General features: G+C 34.3%; 1 protein-coding gene across 3 annotated transcripts in view; it reads left to right on the top strand.

The window, feature by feature from the left end:
• Positions 1 to 15929, top strand: part of Dpy19l1 (dpy-19 like C-mannosyltransferase 1) — a 118778-nt gene that overhangs the window by 22614 nt on the left and 80235 nt on the right. For all 3 annotated transcript variants that reach the window (XM_047561135.1, XM_047561134.1, XM_047561133.1), the window contains exons 2-6: positions 4561 to 4585; positions 5210 to 5297; positions 8339 to 8476; positions 9466 to 9586; positions 10569 to 10662. In XM_047561135.1, coding sequence (XP_047417091.1) covers positions 4561 to 4585; positions 5210 to 5297; positions 8339 to 8476; positions 9466 to 9586; positions 10569 to 10662 — 466 coding nt within the window. The remainder of the gene's footprint in view (positions 1 to 4560; positions 4586 to 5209; positions 5298 to 8338; positions 8477 to 9465; positions 9587 to 10568; positions 10663 to 15929) is intronic.

Raw genomic sequence — 15929 nt, 5'->3', positions numbered from 1 at the left:
TTTGTGAAGGTGCTTTGTGAATTTTTAGTTAAAAACTAGTTGTGATATGCAGATAAAAGGGAAAAAAATGTAACCTGATGGGAAAATGTGTGAGGTCAGGAACATGTCTGGCTGACTGCAGCTGTAGCTGAGTAGACTGCTGGTTACTACAGAAACCCATGTTGGCTTCATGGTTCTTGCCTGCACACCTGGGGTAGAAGAAGCAGAGAGAGGACAGGTGGGTCTCAAACTTCTGCTTGAGTTAGACTTAGCTGGAGAGTATTATAAATGCAAAAATCCCTCTACCTCTCAGTCATCCATAAGGAGGGGGCTTAGAAGGACCCAGGACATCTAAGCCACACTGCTGAGGTGGTGTGATTGTGGGAAGGGAGGAGGTAAGAGTGTACAGGTTCCCCAATTGCTGGGCAGTGAGGTTTGGGAGCTTTGAGGATTGAGCAGAGCTGTTAGGGCAGAAGCCTTTCTCTGGTTTCCCTTCCTCTTGGTGGTCCTTACAGTTGCTGAACCCTGTAGGACTAGACTTGTGTGGGGGGCCAGAAAATATTCCCTTCCAGACTTACCTAGGACATTGGACTTGCTGAATGTCCATCCCCTGGAAAAAACAAAAGCTGCCACTGGCCCTGGGAACTGTGGCTGGAATGAGGAGTCCTCAGAGGGAGCTGGGCTGGGATTCTGTGGGAAACCTTGTCTAGAGGGGAACCAGTCTGACATTCTGGTTCCTACTTCCTGCTTACTGCACAGTGGAACCCCAGTTGCTGGTCAAGTGAGAGCTGAGCAAGATCCCAGGGAAACTAGAAATCTAGAAGCTAAGCTGGTGGACACATGTTTATAATTCCATGACTAGGAGGCTGAGGCAGGAGGATCCAAGTCTGAGGTTAGCTAACCTTGGCAATTCAGTGAGTTCCGTAAACAACTTAATGAGACTCTCTCTTAAAATTAAAAAAATAAAAATTGGGCTGTGGCTGTAGCCCAGTGGTAATGTGTTCCTGAGTTAAATCTCCAGTACTAAGAAAAAGAAAGAAATCCAGAGGCTTCAGAGCTGGCTGCTGGTACAGGAGGTGTGCAATTTGCAGGAAATAAATGGAGACTCTGAAATAGCAGTAACGTCTGATTACATACACATGTGTCTGTCAAAGTATATTCAACTTAGGTTTTTATTATGTTGATATGATTTAGGATTATTTCATCCTCTCTGCCTTCCCCATTATATCAAGCAGCAGGTGTTAGCCAACATTTGAGTCCCACCTTTGTGTTCTGGCTAACAAGTACTGTACTGAAGTTCAGTAAGACATTGTTTCTTCCATCAGGGAGTTATAATCTATTTTGTTAAAACAGTATTCTAATAACAGGAGAACAGTAATTTTTAGGTACAAGATCTCTCAAATCCTAAGTGACTGAAAATTGATGTAATGTGACATATAATCTGGTAGAAAGTTTCTTTAATCAGAAAGAGTTAATGCAACATCCCAGAGTGTCTAATTTAGTTTTAGAGTGTAGGCAATTTATATTCTTACATCAAAATTAGAAGAGACTTTCAAAATTATCAGCAAATAAGGAATGTAGTTCTTTGAATTACAAAAAGCAAACCTCTTTTCCTTGAACTCTTGTGTTCTTATAGTTTTTTTTTTTAGTTTCTTTTGAAATTTAGGTCTTTTTTTTTAATACTCTCATTTTTTAAACAAAAGTATGCTAACTTACCTCACGTCTTTGAGAATACAAAAAAAAAAGGCATAGGTGTTAAAGTGAAAAAAAAAGATTTGTCAATTTTGTTACATTCCCCTCAAATATAGAAATGGTTGATAATTACTGTAATAAATTTAAAGAAAGTAATTTAGAATATTATTTTCTGCAGGAAAGAAGGTAAGATAAGCTCAGGGAGTGCTTTCTGAGTTTTTGTCATTTTATGTCTTTATTCTTAAATTACATACTCATGAACAAAATTTAACTGAGACTTTAATTTTCAGATGACATATAAATATAACGTACCTCAATTTTTAATAAAGTTTATCTAAATATTTATTTAAGAACTAATAGCCTCTGTGAAATATTCTGCCTATATTAAGGAATGAATTGTAGCATATTTTTCTATTATCTTTAAAATAAAGAGGGAGGGGATTAGGAATATTTTATGGTAAGGAAGCCTAAGCTATTGATTGTCTCATCTTTTCCACTCCCTTCTAGAGGACATACAGTGCATGTAAGTCTGCTCCCTTCTTTAGTTTACCTGCTGTGTGTCCTTGAGCAAGTTGCATAACCACTATATGCCTCAGTTCCTCCTCTTCATACTGGGGAAATATTTATACCTACCACATAAGATGTTTGTGAAGATTTATTGAGCTAGTGTAGATAGAGTGCTTATAAAGTGCCAGGTATATAATAAGCACTCAGATGTTAATGTTATTAGTACTAAGTTGAAAGAAACAAATCCAAAACCTGAGCAGGTTAGAATGGACCTTGTACCTTCCATCCTTCTCTTAAGATGTAGTATTCTGAGGAGATAGAAGGATGATGACCTTTACACATCCTAGTTCTCATTCCAGGATAGTGAATGTCAAAGGCTAATTTAATGGCATGATGTGAAATGCATTGCTGTGAAACTCAGTTGAAGTCAAGAATGCCTTCTTTTGCCACAGTTGTTTAGTAGTATTCTAGAAGTTTATTATTATTATCAAATGGGAAGAAGATATTAATAGTAAAATTACAGTTTAGGAGAAATAGTATCATTTGTAAGTAATGTTTAATATTGAGAATTGAAGACAATAAGCTAAAAACACTCTGAACTAACAGTTTACAAAATAAGCCAAGCATTGCATTACAAAACAAATACACTTCAGAAATAAATACATTACTGGTAATATCCAAAAGTGTATGAAAAAAGACTTCATGGATATTAGCAAAAAAATGTTGAGATGGAGCACTTAAGAAATATGAATAGATTATTTCTAATGTCCAATCCAGAATGCTCCACTATCAGAATTGTTTTGGGTGCTGACATGATGCCACAAGTGAAACCTTGGATGCCTGACCTCATGTGACTGATCAGTCAAAATGCAGGTGAACTTGAGTTACTATATACAGTTACCTCCAGGCTATCATGTATAAGATATATATGAAATCTAAATAAATTTCATGTTTAGACTTTGACTTCACCTCCAAGTATTTCATTATGTATATGAAAGTATTCCAAAATCTGAAAACATCCAAACTTTGAAACATTTCTGGTTCCAAGCATTGCATGTAAAAGGTACTTACCCCCCATCCCCCGTATTAGCTATGCAGATATTATTTTCCTCAAGGGAAATTAAAAAAACAATTGAATAATTGAAGTAATATACTGTGTTTATGGATATGAAGACTATATTAAATGTAAATTCTTCTTCAGTTAATTTATAAGTAAAATTCTAATCATAAACTCAAAGGAATTACCAAAGTCTATTTAATAAGTCCTCTATAGGAAAAAGGTGTCATTTACATTCAGTGAAAGAAGAATGAGGTATTCAGAAAATAATAGGTGAATCATTGAGAAAATAAAGCCCAGGTTTTATTATGGTGATGAGAAGTCTTTAAAATAGAAACCAAAAAGGAAGCAAATGGTAGATTTGCCAATAAATCTGTTTTTTAAAGAAAAAACAATTTTCAGTGAGTCAAAATACCCAGTAACTTAAAAAGTCAAGTGACAAACCAAGTTAAATATTATAATTTGTATGATTAAAAAGAATAACTCTTTTATAACCATTAATAACTTGAAGGCAAAATGAGTTTTTCCACTAAAAAAATAAATACCACTTTAAAAATAAAGCAGTACAATATGAGCCATTTAATTTTTACGTCAAATAGCATTTTCATAGTTTGATTGCTGAGTAGTTATTAATTAGAAACCTGCAATCAGATGTATCTTGTTATATAAGAAAGTTGAATGGCATTGTCTGGATTCATCTTAATATGTTCTTTGTACTTGGACGGAAAATAAACTATTGATTCTCATGTGAGATTGATGTTATTTATTGTTAGCTTTTTCTCTCTTATGTTTTCTTTCTTCCTTTTCTTTTTATCTATCTCTTCCTCCCTCCTTTACTTCTTTCACTTTGTTGAAGAACAGGAGTATGATTTATTGTCAAAACTCAGACGTTGTAGTAGTATATAAAAAGTGATACTTCCTCCTTCACTTCCTCTTCCAATCTTCTTCCCTCAAGCCACCATATTTCTTTATTTTATGGTACCCTTACCTATTGTATTCTTCTTTCGGTTTTATTCATTGTAGTTTCCATCTCATGGTTCCTATGTACTGTTTGGCAAATGATAGACCTGCATGTATTTTGCTGAAATATATGAGTGAATGGAAATTGTAGATATATACTTCATTCCCCTCTGATCCATTCTGCTGGTATTTTAAACTTAGCCCTAGTGCTTTCAAAGATTTATTGTTCTTTCCCCAATCTCTAAAGTTAGTCCAATATTTCCACATCTCAAAATATGTTAAGCTTATCTTTGAAAGGGTATCTCTACAAAGTGAAAATATTTCCTTATGTTAAAATAATAATATAAATTTCTTTTTTCTTTCAGCTGCCTTTGCCGCCGTGTTGCACTGGTAAGATTGCTTTTTCCCCAATGGAACATTTTATGCAAATTTTTTTAACTTACCAAAGCTATTTACTATATATTTAAAGGAAAAATTTCATTATAATAAGAGTGAATATCTATTACTAATAACAGTAGTCTGAAAAAAGTAGTTTCATTGATAAGTCAGGGTTAGAATGATATAATTTTTTAATAAGAAGGAGATCCATTATTAAAGAACCTATATTAGAGACTCTGCTTTGCTTAACATTAATATAGTATTCACATTGAGAGGAAGATTAATTTTTTTAATCTTCTGGATAGAGAGACATATGAATTTCATTAATCAGACATTTCTGAAGTGGTAATTTAATGGAATTTACAGTTTACTCTTTGCTTTTATTGTGCTTAACTTAAAATACCATTGTTCTGGTTCAATTTAATTTTAAAATCTGGTTTGAATGGTTTTTTTTATGGAAAGAAATTTTAGTAGGAATGTAATGCATACTGAGTGAAAAATATAGACACCCTTGTATTTCAGTTTTATTACAAAAATATAGAAGTTTATAGACACTCTTATATTTGCTTTTAGAGTTACTTTTACAAATAATACCGAGGGTGAGTTTCAACACTTACTTTGTTTTGTTTTTTCCAGGAGCCATATAACACACCTCTTTGAAAATGATCGTCATTTTTCTCACCTGTCAACATTGGAAAGGGAGATGGCTTTTCGCACTGAAATGGTTAGTTTTCAAGTGGTAATTTATTGTATTACTTTAGGAATCTAAAAAATTTTAACCTTTTTATCACGGAAAATTTCAAAAAGATATTCCAAAGTAGAAAGACTAGTGATCTCCCTCCTACCCATGTTCAGCAACTGACAACACAACCATTTTTCTTTCATCTGTACTTTAGGGGATTGGGAGTGTTTCAGGGCTGGAGAGCTTGCCTAGCATGTGCTAGCCCCTGGATTTAGTTTGCAGCACTGGGAAAAGGAAAAAAAAAGAAAAATTCATCTACACTCTTAGATGCCTGTCACTTTTTAAAGGAAATTCTGATCTTTTAACACTTTCTAAGGTATCTCAAGACAAGACTTTTTTTGTTGTTTTTATTAATTGCAATACCATTGTCACAGTTAAAAATGAATGAGTAATTTCTTAATATCATCAATATAAATCATTGTTTAAATGACCTGATTGGCACTTTTTAACAGTTGGTTTGCTTGAATCAGGATCCAGACAATGTCGCTACATTGCATGTAGTTGGTGTATCTCTTGAAACTTGATACATTTCTCTCCTCATTTTTCATTGTTTTGTTTTTGACTATTTTTTGAATTCAGATTGTCTTATATAATTATTCACAATAATTCATGTTGTTTATTGTGTTTCTGTGCCCTGATTTTCCTGAAAATTAATAGGTCGAAGTCTTCGTGCTAAAGATTTGACTTCTTTTCTAGCACAAATGCTTCCTAGTTGGTCTTGAGCACTTTTTTTCTTTTCTTTTTTCTTTTTGGTACCAGGGCCCAGTACCATGCCTGATTGTCTCATTATTTGAGATGTTAAGTTTAATCAGTGGTTTCAAGAATTGTCTTGCTGGTCCCTCCTGAGCACCCAGCCATCACTCTAGGTTTGTTTTCTCATTAGGATTGCCAAACAGAGATGATCTGTTCTATTAATTTTTTTCTTGAACTTATGGCCTGTAATTTTATAAAGAAGATCTTTCTCAGAGTACCTATTTGGATCCTCTGAGACTTATTCTTTATAATGGAAAGATGGGAAAATGTGCAGTTCTTTCCTTTCATTTGCTACTTTTTTAGAAAGATGAGTTGGTTCTCTAGTATCATCTAGTCATGACCAGTGGAGTTCCTTCTTTTGGAATATCATTATGATCTAATGGATTTTAATATGTTTTATAGATTTTTCTATCTGTAGCTAGTGAAAACCCTTGTATTTGCTCTGCATGCCCTTGATGTAACCTTACTAGTATCCCATATCTTCCTACTTTTTCAAGTACCGCAAAACATTTTTTTCCCAGAACTGGCCTCAGCCAATTTTCTAAGGAGCCCCAATTCGTTTTAGTGGCAAATGGCATTTAGAGAACACATATTGGCACCACAGATTCTTGTTGCTACCAGATTGACCATTGTGTCTAGATCTTCTTAGCAAACAGAATTAAGAAACAATTTTTTAAAAAATGAAAATAAATTGTGAATTTATATTCTTACATTTAAAATCAAATTTTAAGATTAGATGCTTTTAATGATTTGATATTGAATTTGTACCTTTTTGCTTAGTCTAAGAATCTTAATTTTAGCATATTTATTAGGAATAACAATACTGAAGGTATTATTGAAAATATGATTGCTGAAAACAGTTAAAGATTTTCTTGCAATTTGTTTTGACTTTAGACTAGATTTCACTAGGGATGTATAGTAAAATTACTCTATCTTAAAGCTACTTGAAATCCTTGTCGTAGTTGAGTTTCTTTTATTTTTATTTTGTTTTTTAGAGCTTTAATTTTTGTTGTTGTTGTTGTTTTTAGATTAAGTAAATATTCACATGATTCTAAAATCAAACCTACAAAACAAGATAAGTGTAGTACTTTTCTAGGGCTGCCATAACAAAGTATACCAAACTAGATGGCTTAAAAAAATCATAATTTTTTTATTTTTATAGTTTGTAGTTCTGTACAAGTGGGAGGTTAAGGTGTCGACAGTACCACCTTTTCTCTGAAGGCAGTAGGGGGAAATCTTTCCTTGCCTCCTAGCATCTTGTGGTTATTGGGAGTCTTGGTGTTCCTTGGCTTATTGATATATCACTTTATTCTCTGCCTCCATCTTCATGTGGCCCTTTTTCCTGTCTCTATGCAAATTTTCCTCTTAAAAAGATGCTGGTTAAATAGGATTTATAGTTCATTTTAATCTAGTATGACCTCATCTTAACTTGATTACATCTGCAAAGACCCTGTTTCCAAGTAAAGTTATATTCTTAGGTTCTGGTGGACATCAAGTTTTGAGAGTCACCATTTAACTCAGTATAGAACAAAATTTAATTTTAAAAACATAGAGCTAAAGCATCAAAATATCAAGAACATTTTTTCAATAAATAGGCAAATTGGCAAACCACTTTAATGTTTATGAGCCCAAACTGACCCCTCCCCCTGCCCGGACCCACAGGGTTCTAACCTTATGCTGAACTGATGCATGGGAAATGATCTAAAAGAATGATGTGACATCTGAATGAAATTAATATATCACTATGCAATTTTCTCAGTGTGTTTGCATTTTTACATGTAAATCTGGATAAAAGATGACTAATGTCATTTTGGGGATTCAGATAAAAAAGAAGGAAGCATTTTTTCTTGGTTAATGGTAAATGTTGGCTTCATAATAAACCATTTGCTCTGTTCATAAGCTAGACTTTTCTAATACATATTAGTATGGATTGCAGACTCTTCTTAGATGAAGTATGTTGAGTTTTATTTACTTATATCCTTTAAGTGCTGAAACTTATATTTATCTTTTAAGAGTTATTTGTATATTTTAAGTTTTGAAACTATTTTGTATTTAATTATTTTAATGAAGACAAGGTTATTCTAAAATATGTAGTTTTTTTTCCCAACCTAAGAATTTATCAGTGATCAGAAACCTATAAAATTAATTGTGGCCATTACTTGGTATAGTGCTTTGTTTTTCAGAGACAGTGTATTTAAAATATTTTTTTAAGCTAAGAGGAGACATAATAAGTATGTACTTTTTTTAACTGGAACTTATCCTTATTTCAGGGACTATATTATTCTTACTTCAAGACTATTGTGGAAGCACCCTCATTTTTGAATGGAGTATGGATGATTATGAATGATAAACTGACTGAATACCCTCTTGTTATTAATACATTAAAAAGGTTCAATCTTTACCCTGAGGTAAGTTACTTTTTTCCAATCATGATTTTCTTTTTGCCTTTTTTTTGTATTAAATGCTGTTTCTAAATCTAAGATCTAATTTAATATACTAAATTTATTCATTTTTTAAAAAAAGAAAATGTATATCTCAGGAAGGAATATGGGAAACAGATCATTATTGATTTGGGAGAATCTTAATTGGTTCTATGGGAACTGTTATTTTGATTGCATTGTTTAGAAAAATATGAAAACTATCTAGATTCTGTGTGTTTGTGAGGATTATAGTCAGGTAGTACCAAACTTACATGTCTTTGCCAAATAATGTTTCTCAGGGGTTCCTTATTTAATTGAGCACACTTTCTCGGGAAGGGTTGGACAGGAGTGTGCACACACAGGAAGTGAGGGAGGAAGGTACTGATATCAGGAATGATGAGGTTTGGCCTCTCATTACCCTCCCTGCTCTCATTTGACACTTCCCTAAACATTCTCCAGGGCCTAGCTGAGGTGTTACTTCCTCTTTGACTTGATGGGAGGATCTTGTGAAGCACACTTCCCTATATCTGCCTTCATGATGTGCTAGAAGGCATCTTGATGGCAAGGCTCTGTCTGTCTAGGTCTCTGCTCAGCAGCAACCTCCAAATCATTTAGTTAATAGATTAATGAGGACATGAACATCACAGATAAGTTACTACCAAGTTCCAGTATTTTCTCATTAAAGTATTGCTTTTGAGTGTGTTCTGTGACCATGTACAAATTGACTTTTCAGAAATGGAATTGCATGATGCATAATTTTTTGTGTTTCTGTGGTAGGCAAGTGCTCTGGAGGGATAGCTCAGAGGTCACTGAGCTATAGCCACAGTCTTTTTTTTTTTTTTTTTTTTGAACCAGGGCCTCACTAAGTTCCCCAGGATGGACTCAAACTAGTGATCTTCTTGCCTCAGTCTCCGAAGTAGCTGGGATTACCGGCTTAGAGTAATATTTCTTATAATTGTTTATTTTCTTAAAAATAGGTAATCTTGGCCAGCTGGTACCGAATTTATACCAAAATAATGGACATGATTGGTATTCAAACCAAGATATGTTGGACAGTTACCAGAGGAGAAGGACTCAGTCCTATTGAAAGTTGTGAAGGTAAGTTTCTTTCTATAATATTACCCAGTTATCATTGCAACATAATAAACTTGCTCCATGCTTAATGATATAAATAACAACCATTTTATTATGCTTGTGGATTCTGCAAAGTCAGAAATTTGGGCAGTCCAGAGGAGGGTTGATTGCTTTCTATGATGTCAGGAGCTCTACTATAAGACTCAAGTGGCTGAGAGAGGTGTACTTAAATGGAACCTACTTCACTCACATTCCAGCTCCTGGGCTGAGGTGACTATGAGATTGAGCTCAACTAGGATTATGAACAAGGACACCTGCATGTGGCCTTCCATGTGCTTTGGGCTTTTTTATAGCAAAATACTTCAGAGTAGTCATGGTTTTCCTGTGGTAGCTCAAGGTTCCAAGCTGACACTGCATGACCTTTATGCCCTAGCCTTAGGAGGCACTTGGTGTTGCTTATGTCTTACTCTGTTGCAGCCTGACCCAGACTCAAAAATAAGACTTAAACTGGGAGCAAAGGTGCATTCCTGTAATCCCATCTACTTGGAAGGCTGAGGTCAGGAGAGTTTTAAGTTTGAAATCAGCCTATGCAACTCAACAAGACTGTGCCCCAAAATAAAATTTAGAAAAGAACTAGGATATAGCTCAGAGGTAAAGCACTTATCTAGCATTTGCAAGGTCTTAGATTTAATTCCCAATAATACACACACACACACATACAGAAACAGACAGACAAACAAAAACACAAAAAAAAATAGGGCATAGACTCCACACCTGGGTAGGAGGCAATCAGAAGATTTGCAATCCTGATTTCAAATCCCCATAGCTACTACACTGTTTTCATCTCTAGTATGCATTAACATCCTGTTTTCATATGGGAACCAAGGAAACCATTTAATTTATTTGGCAACCATTTTCAACATAAATGCAATTTAATTTACATTGCTAGACACATAAAATACTTTATGGACTTTACTTTAGAACCTATGTTTTGTTTATTTTAAAGGGTTGGGAGATCCTGCTTGCTTTTATGTTGCTGTAATTTTTATTTTAAATGGACTAATGATGGCATTATTCTTCATATATGGCACATATTTAAGGTAAGTATATTTTAGTATTGTTCATAAAACAATAATAAAATAGTTGAGTAGATAATAATCTTTGATAACTTATTCAATTTTATAAGTTTTCTTAAAATATATAGTTGTAATTATGACATTTTTTCATATTTGCATAATTTCACTATTGGTATGACTTACCACACTTAAAATAGTTGTAGAGGCTTAAGCAGAACATGTAGGGATACTTGATAAATTTCAACTATTTATAGGCATTTGGCTTAAACAGTATGTATTGTTTATGTAAAATATAAGTGAACAGACTACTTATTATCAAATATAAATGGCCCTTTGTTAATGTTAAAACAGAAGCATATTCTATATAGATATTTATATTTAATATTTCTTTCCTGACTTACTTCACAGTTGAGCAGTATTCCTAAAAGTGATAAAATTTTTAAAGGTTTTACGTTTCTTTTTCATTTTTTTGACAATTTATCACATTGTATATGTGTTTGAACTATTTGACCTTGAATGTATCTTTAGAATTTTTTTCCTTACTGTTTACTAATTCTTTGTAGTACTGAAATATGAACATATGTACATGATTTTCAACTTGGGATAATGAGTTTGAATCTAGTATTATCCAATTATCTTCTTTGTTTTAGAAGTGTGACACTTTCAGTACTTCAAAGATCTATTGTTTCTAGCTCTGAATTTTAGTACATAACAGTTACTTTGTAAATATTTATCAAGTGAAGAAGTTACTGCATCAATTTAAAACATTTGAATATAGATTTAAGACACTTTGCTAATATTTCAGACGTAGTTCTTTTAATTATTGGGGAAAGTAAAGTGAAAATATATGATTAAAAGGTGACATGGAAAAATATATATGTATTTTAAAGGAGACACACAAAAATAGCATAATCAAAAGATGGTGGTAGTCAGGAAAGGATGTTGACTTGAAGGACAATAGAGCAGTCTGCCTGAATCATAACAAACCAAAGTGGGGGGCACTTGGTGGGATATGTTTATTTTGCTGGTATATCTGTCTTATAGATACCTTTATCACATTTGGGAGATTAGATTTCAAGTAAGAAAAATCAGAATATAAAACATGGTATTATTCTTAAATTGCTACTTTTTTAATTGAAGAATTTTTAAAAATTTTAAAACATTGATAATGTTTTCTTGTGATGCTTGTTGTAACCATCATATCAAAGGCTGAAGGTGCAGAATCTGCTGAATATGAGGTTCTGGTTTGGTTGAGAGGTTCTTGGTGTCTTGGGTCTTTGAACCTCAACTGTAGGCAGTTTTTTCTTTGCATGGGAGATACATATTCACTTGTTAGTCACCATGTAAAGTACATACCAAGTAGTTTCTTTATAAAGACTGTGTTTGTACTCTGCATGGGAATGGGGCAGGATAGGAAATGAGGGTGACCACAGGGTGTGTGCATGAATGGAATATAGAAAGACTGTAAGAAAGGATGAAGTTTTAGAATTCAGAGGCAAGATAAATTTGTTCTGTGTGGAGGGCTCACTTTAGCTTGACCTTGGAAATCAGGTGGACTTGGATTGGTGGAAATAAATTCTAAGGAGGAGGGCATCCCAGGAATATGCAAACATGGGAAATCTGGGATGTGCAAGGTGGATAATAAGCAGACTAGTTTTATTGGAATGTATGTTTTTGAGGGAGTGCTGTGGGTGATTAAAACTGAAACAGTGGTTGATCCAGTTGATGAGAGGTATTTATGCCAGCATGGTTTGAAACCTATTCCAAAACAAGTGAAGGAAATCAGAAATTTGACTTGTAGAGAGACAGGATTCAGGCTGAGCTCTGATCCCAGAGTATTCTGCACTTTCACCTATCCCACAGTCACTTAGTGAGACTCCAGCACAGAGCTTGTCAAACTATTACAGGATTTTAAAAACCAATTTAGTGACTGGACCCTGTATTTTTTTTTTAACACGAAAAATAAAAGAAGGCAAATATGAATAATAGAGTATATTACATTTCATGGGATAAGTGTCAGAGGAACTTTGTTTGATGTATGTATGTTTGTACATTTGTGCGTATTGAGTTACAGTGTAAATTCTCATTTTTTACTGTAGTTTTATTGCCTGTAGACTACTGCTTAAGGTGATATGAGGGATCGACTGATACTTTAGAGCATTTGGGTCTTTCCAAATAGCTGCCTATGGTTCTTCTCACAGTGTCAAGGGCTGAGGCTTGTTTCACCTTTATCTACTTTACTGCTTTTGGCCCTTTGTACCTTTGCACAACTCTCATGCCCCACCACCGTCTGCAATAGCAGCACACATTTTCATTTTCCAGCTCTACTTTGCTCTTTGTGTGCTTTTTTCTTAACTCTAATCTCTTTAGTCCTATTCAAAGGAATCTGTGAGGATGAAGAGGAAGAAGGAACTTAGTTTCTTCTATCGTTTCTGTTCAGCATAATTAATGCAGAAGATTTCACAAAGAAATGTGTGGGGATTTCTTTTTACTAACAACCATTCAGTTCTGTAGTAGACACCAGCTGTGTCCTCCAATTCAATTCTACACTGTCTATCTTGAGATAGCCTCAGATTCTACAAGTCAAGGGCTAAGTTCCCAAGACTTCCTTCTGATGCCAGTCACAAACCCCAACTTTTTTTTTAACCTGTGTTCTGACTGACTGGCTATGATTAGGAGTTCTCGGGTTTGGGAACTTGCTAGAGTAGCTCACAGAACTCAGGGAAAATACCTACTTACATTTATTGGTTTATCATAAAGATATTGCAGAGGATACTAATGAAGAGAAGCGTTGGAATAAGTCAAGTGGGAAGGGGTGTGGTGCTTTTATGATCTCTTGGTGTATCACCTTTGAGATACCACTATGTGTTCAGTTCTCTGGAAGCTCTCTGAACCTGAGCATTTTGTCTTATGTAACCTTCATCATGTAGTCATGATTGATTAAATCATCAGCAATTAGTGAACAACTTAATCTTCAGTCCCTCTCCCCTCTGTGGAGGTTGGGGGTGGGGATGAAAAGTCCCAAATCTCTAATCCTGCCATGGTCTTTTCTATGACCAGTTTCCATCTTTAAGCTACCCAGTCACCAGTCAGCTCATTAGAATATTTAAAAAAACCTTATCACATTGGAGATGCCAAGGATTTCACAGTATCCCAGCATCCTTAACTCAAAGATCTTCTCTGCATTCCTCATCACTAACTGAGCTTGTAGTTCTTCTGCATAATGGAGACACTTGTATTATCAGGAAACTGAAACTTCTTTTGTTCCCTGAGGGTAGAGGTGTAAATCACACTGGAATGCTGATCTTGGCATATATTATAGAGTAAAATTTTAAAATACTTTTGATGATAAGTATTTTCAGGGCCCTCATATTACTAGTTAGTTCTTAATGATTTATCCTTGATTATTCAACTTTCTAATCTTATAAGTGATAAAAACCTTCAGACTTCTTAAAATATGAGTTTAGAATAAAGAGGAGGACATTTAAAATGGTGGTTAGAATTTTTCATAGAAATTATATATTGAAGTAGGAAAATTGAGATTTGTCTAGAAGATTAGAAATTTGCAGGGCAAACCAAGTGTGCCATTTTTTTTTTATCCCAGAAGAATATTTGCTTTTAATTAATACAGATGTAAGTTTTCAGAAGCCAAATAGCCAGTCCATTTCACCAGAAATAGAAGTAGAAGAGAAAATAGAAAGCAGCCACATGGTGAATGGGGCCAGGCTGCCAAGCTCTGACTGGAGGAGGTGAAGTAAGATTTGTTTTGAAACACAACAATTCTTTTTCTGAAATTCTTAGTATTTTAGAATTTCTTTTAAATGCCCATTGTTCGTTATTATTTTGTTTTTGGAGCTGTATTTTTAATTCACAGTTACAATTATTTATTTCATAAGATACTCTGATATTTCTAAGCCAAAGACTGACAGTGTCTAGAGGCCATTTTCTTTAGTTAGGAACTTTCCCTTTTGTTTCTTTGGGGGAAATTCATATATGCCTAGAAAGTGAAATTCTCTGAGTAAATAAGTACCAAAACATTTTGTTTGGTAACTTCCAGGGGAATATATCAAACAGGTAATACTGAACTTTTTATTCTTGGCATTTTAGTTTGATTTTAGTATTATTTTGGAGGTTGGGGTTACTGCTAATTGGGTCACTGTAAATTTTTGTATAAGAATAGACGTTTTTATGTTTTGCTATTAATATTTTACCCTTAGGCAAACGTGTACTGGAATATGTTTTATAGTCAGCTTTTCTGGAAAATATACATATGTACATAAAGTTTATCATAACTTTTACTGACATAAAAGATGCCTGTAAATAATAACGGGATTTCTAAACAGGTTATTTTTCTTTGTTTTTGGAAACAGTGCACCAGAAATACTTTGACTCACTCAAATCTAAGAGGGAGTGCAATACTGGGAGACAAGAATTTGTGGAATCAGAGATAGGAAACAAAGCATTCAAGACTCATGAAAACTGAAACTGAGTATTAGAAAACCCTCTTAACCAGGGAGGCCTATTGTGTTAGTCAGCCTTCTATTATTATAATAAATACCTGAGATAATCAGATTATAAAAAAATAAAGGTTTACTTTTGTTGACAGTTTAGGAGGTTTCATTCCCTGGTTGATTAAACCCCTTCCTTATGGGCCTGTGGTAAGTGACGGGAATGTATGATGGAGCAAGCAATTCACTTCATAGCAGCTGGGGAGTAAAAAAAAGAAAAAAAAAATAAAACCAAGCAAATAAACAGAGGAAGGGGTAGGATGCCATAATCTCTTTTGAGAGTATGTCCCTAGGGACAAAATCTCCCACTAGGCCCCTCCTCTTAAATGTATCACAACCTTTCAGTAGCACTGAGTTGAGGACCAACCCAAAACATGGGCCTTTGGGTACATTCAAGATCCAAACTATAGCATCTGTTCTCTCCACATCATCTGCTTTTCTGTACCTCCTTCCTACTCCATTTGTTCACTCTCTTTGTTTCTTCTCTGATAGAGATGTGTATGTGTTAGTCCCACTCCCTAGGTAGTTTGGTTATTTAACGTGGCTTTGGAATTGAAAGGAAGTAAAAATTTTTAGCAGGTGCATATTTCTATTAGTAGAAAATCAAGTTAGGACAATTTGATCATGAATTAGGAAATATTCATTGAAAGAAGGCTGTGGTGTAAGGCTCATCCCTCTGTTGGCGTTATAGTTCATCCCCACTGGCTACTGTTATTTTTAGTTGTTGCAGTCCTTCAGTCTATTTTGGTTCTTCCCCATCTGCCTGAGAATGTGTCCATCCCT

This window comes from Sciurus carolinensis, chromosome 8 (genome assembly GCF_902686445.1).
Source record: "Sciurus carolinensis chromosome 8, mSciCar1.2, whole genome shotgun sequence".
NCBI classification, from domain to species: domain Eukaryota; kingdom Metazoa; phylum Chordata; class Mammalia; order Rodentia; family Sciuridae; genus Sciurus; species Sciurus carolinensis.
The sequence above is the reverse complement of the archived record's forward strand: the minus strand, read 5'-3'. Positions and strand labels throughout refer to the sequence as shown.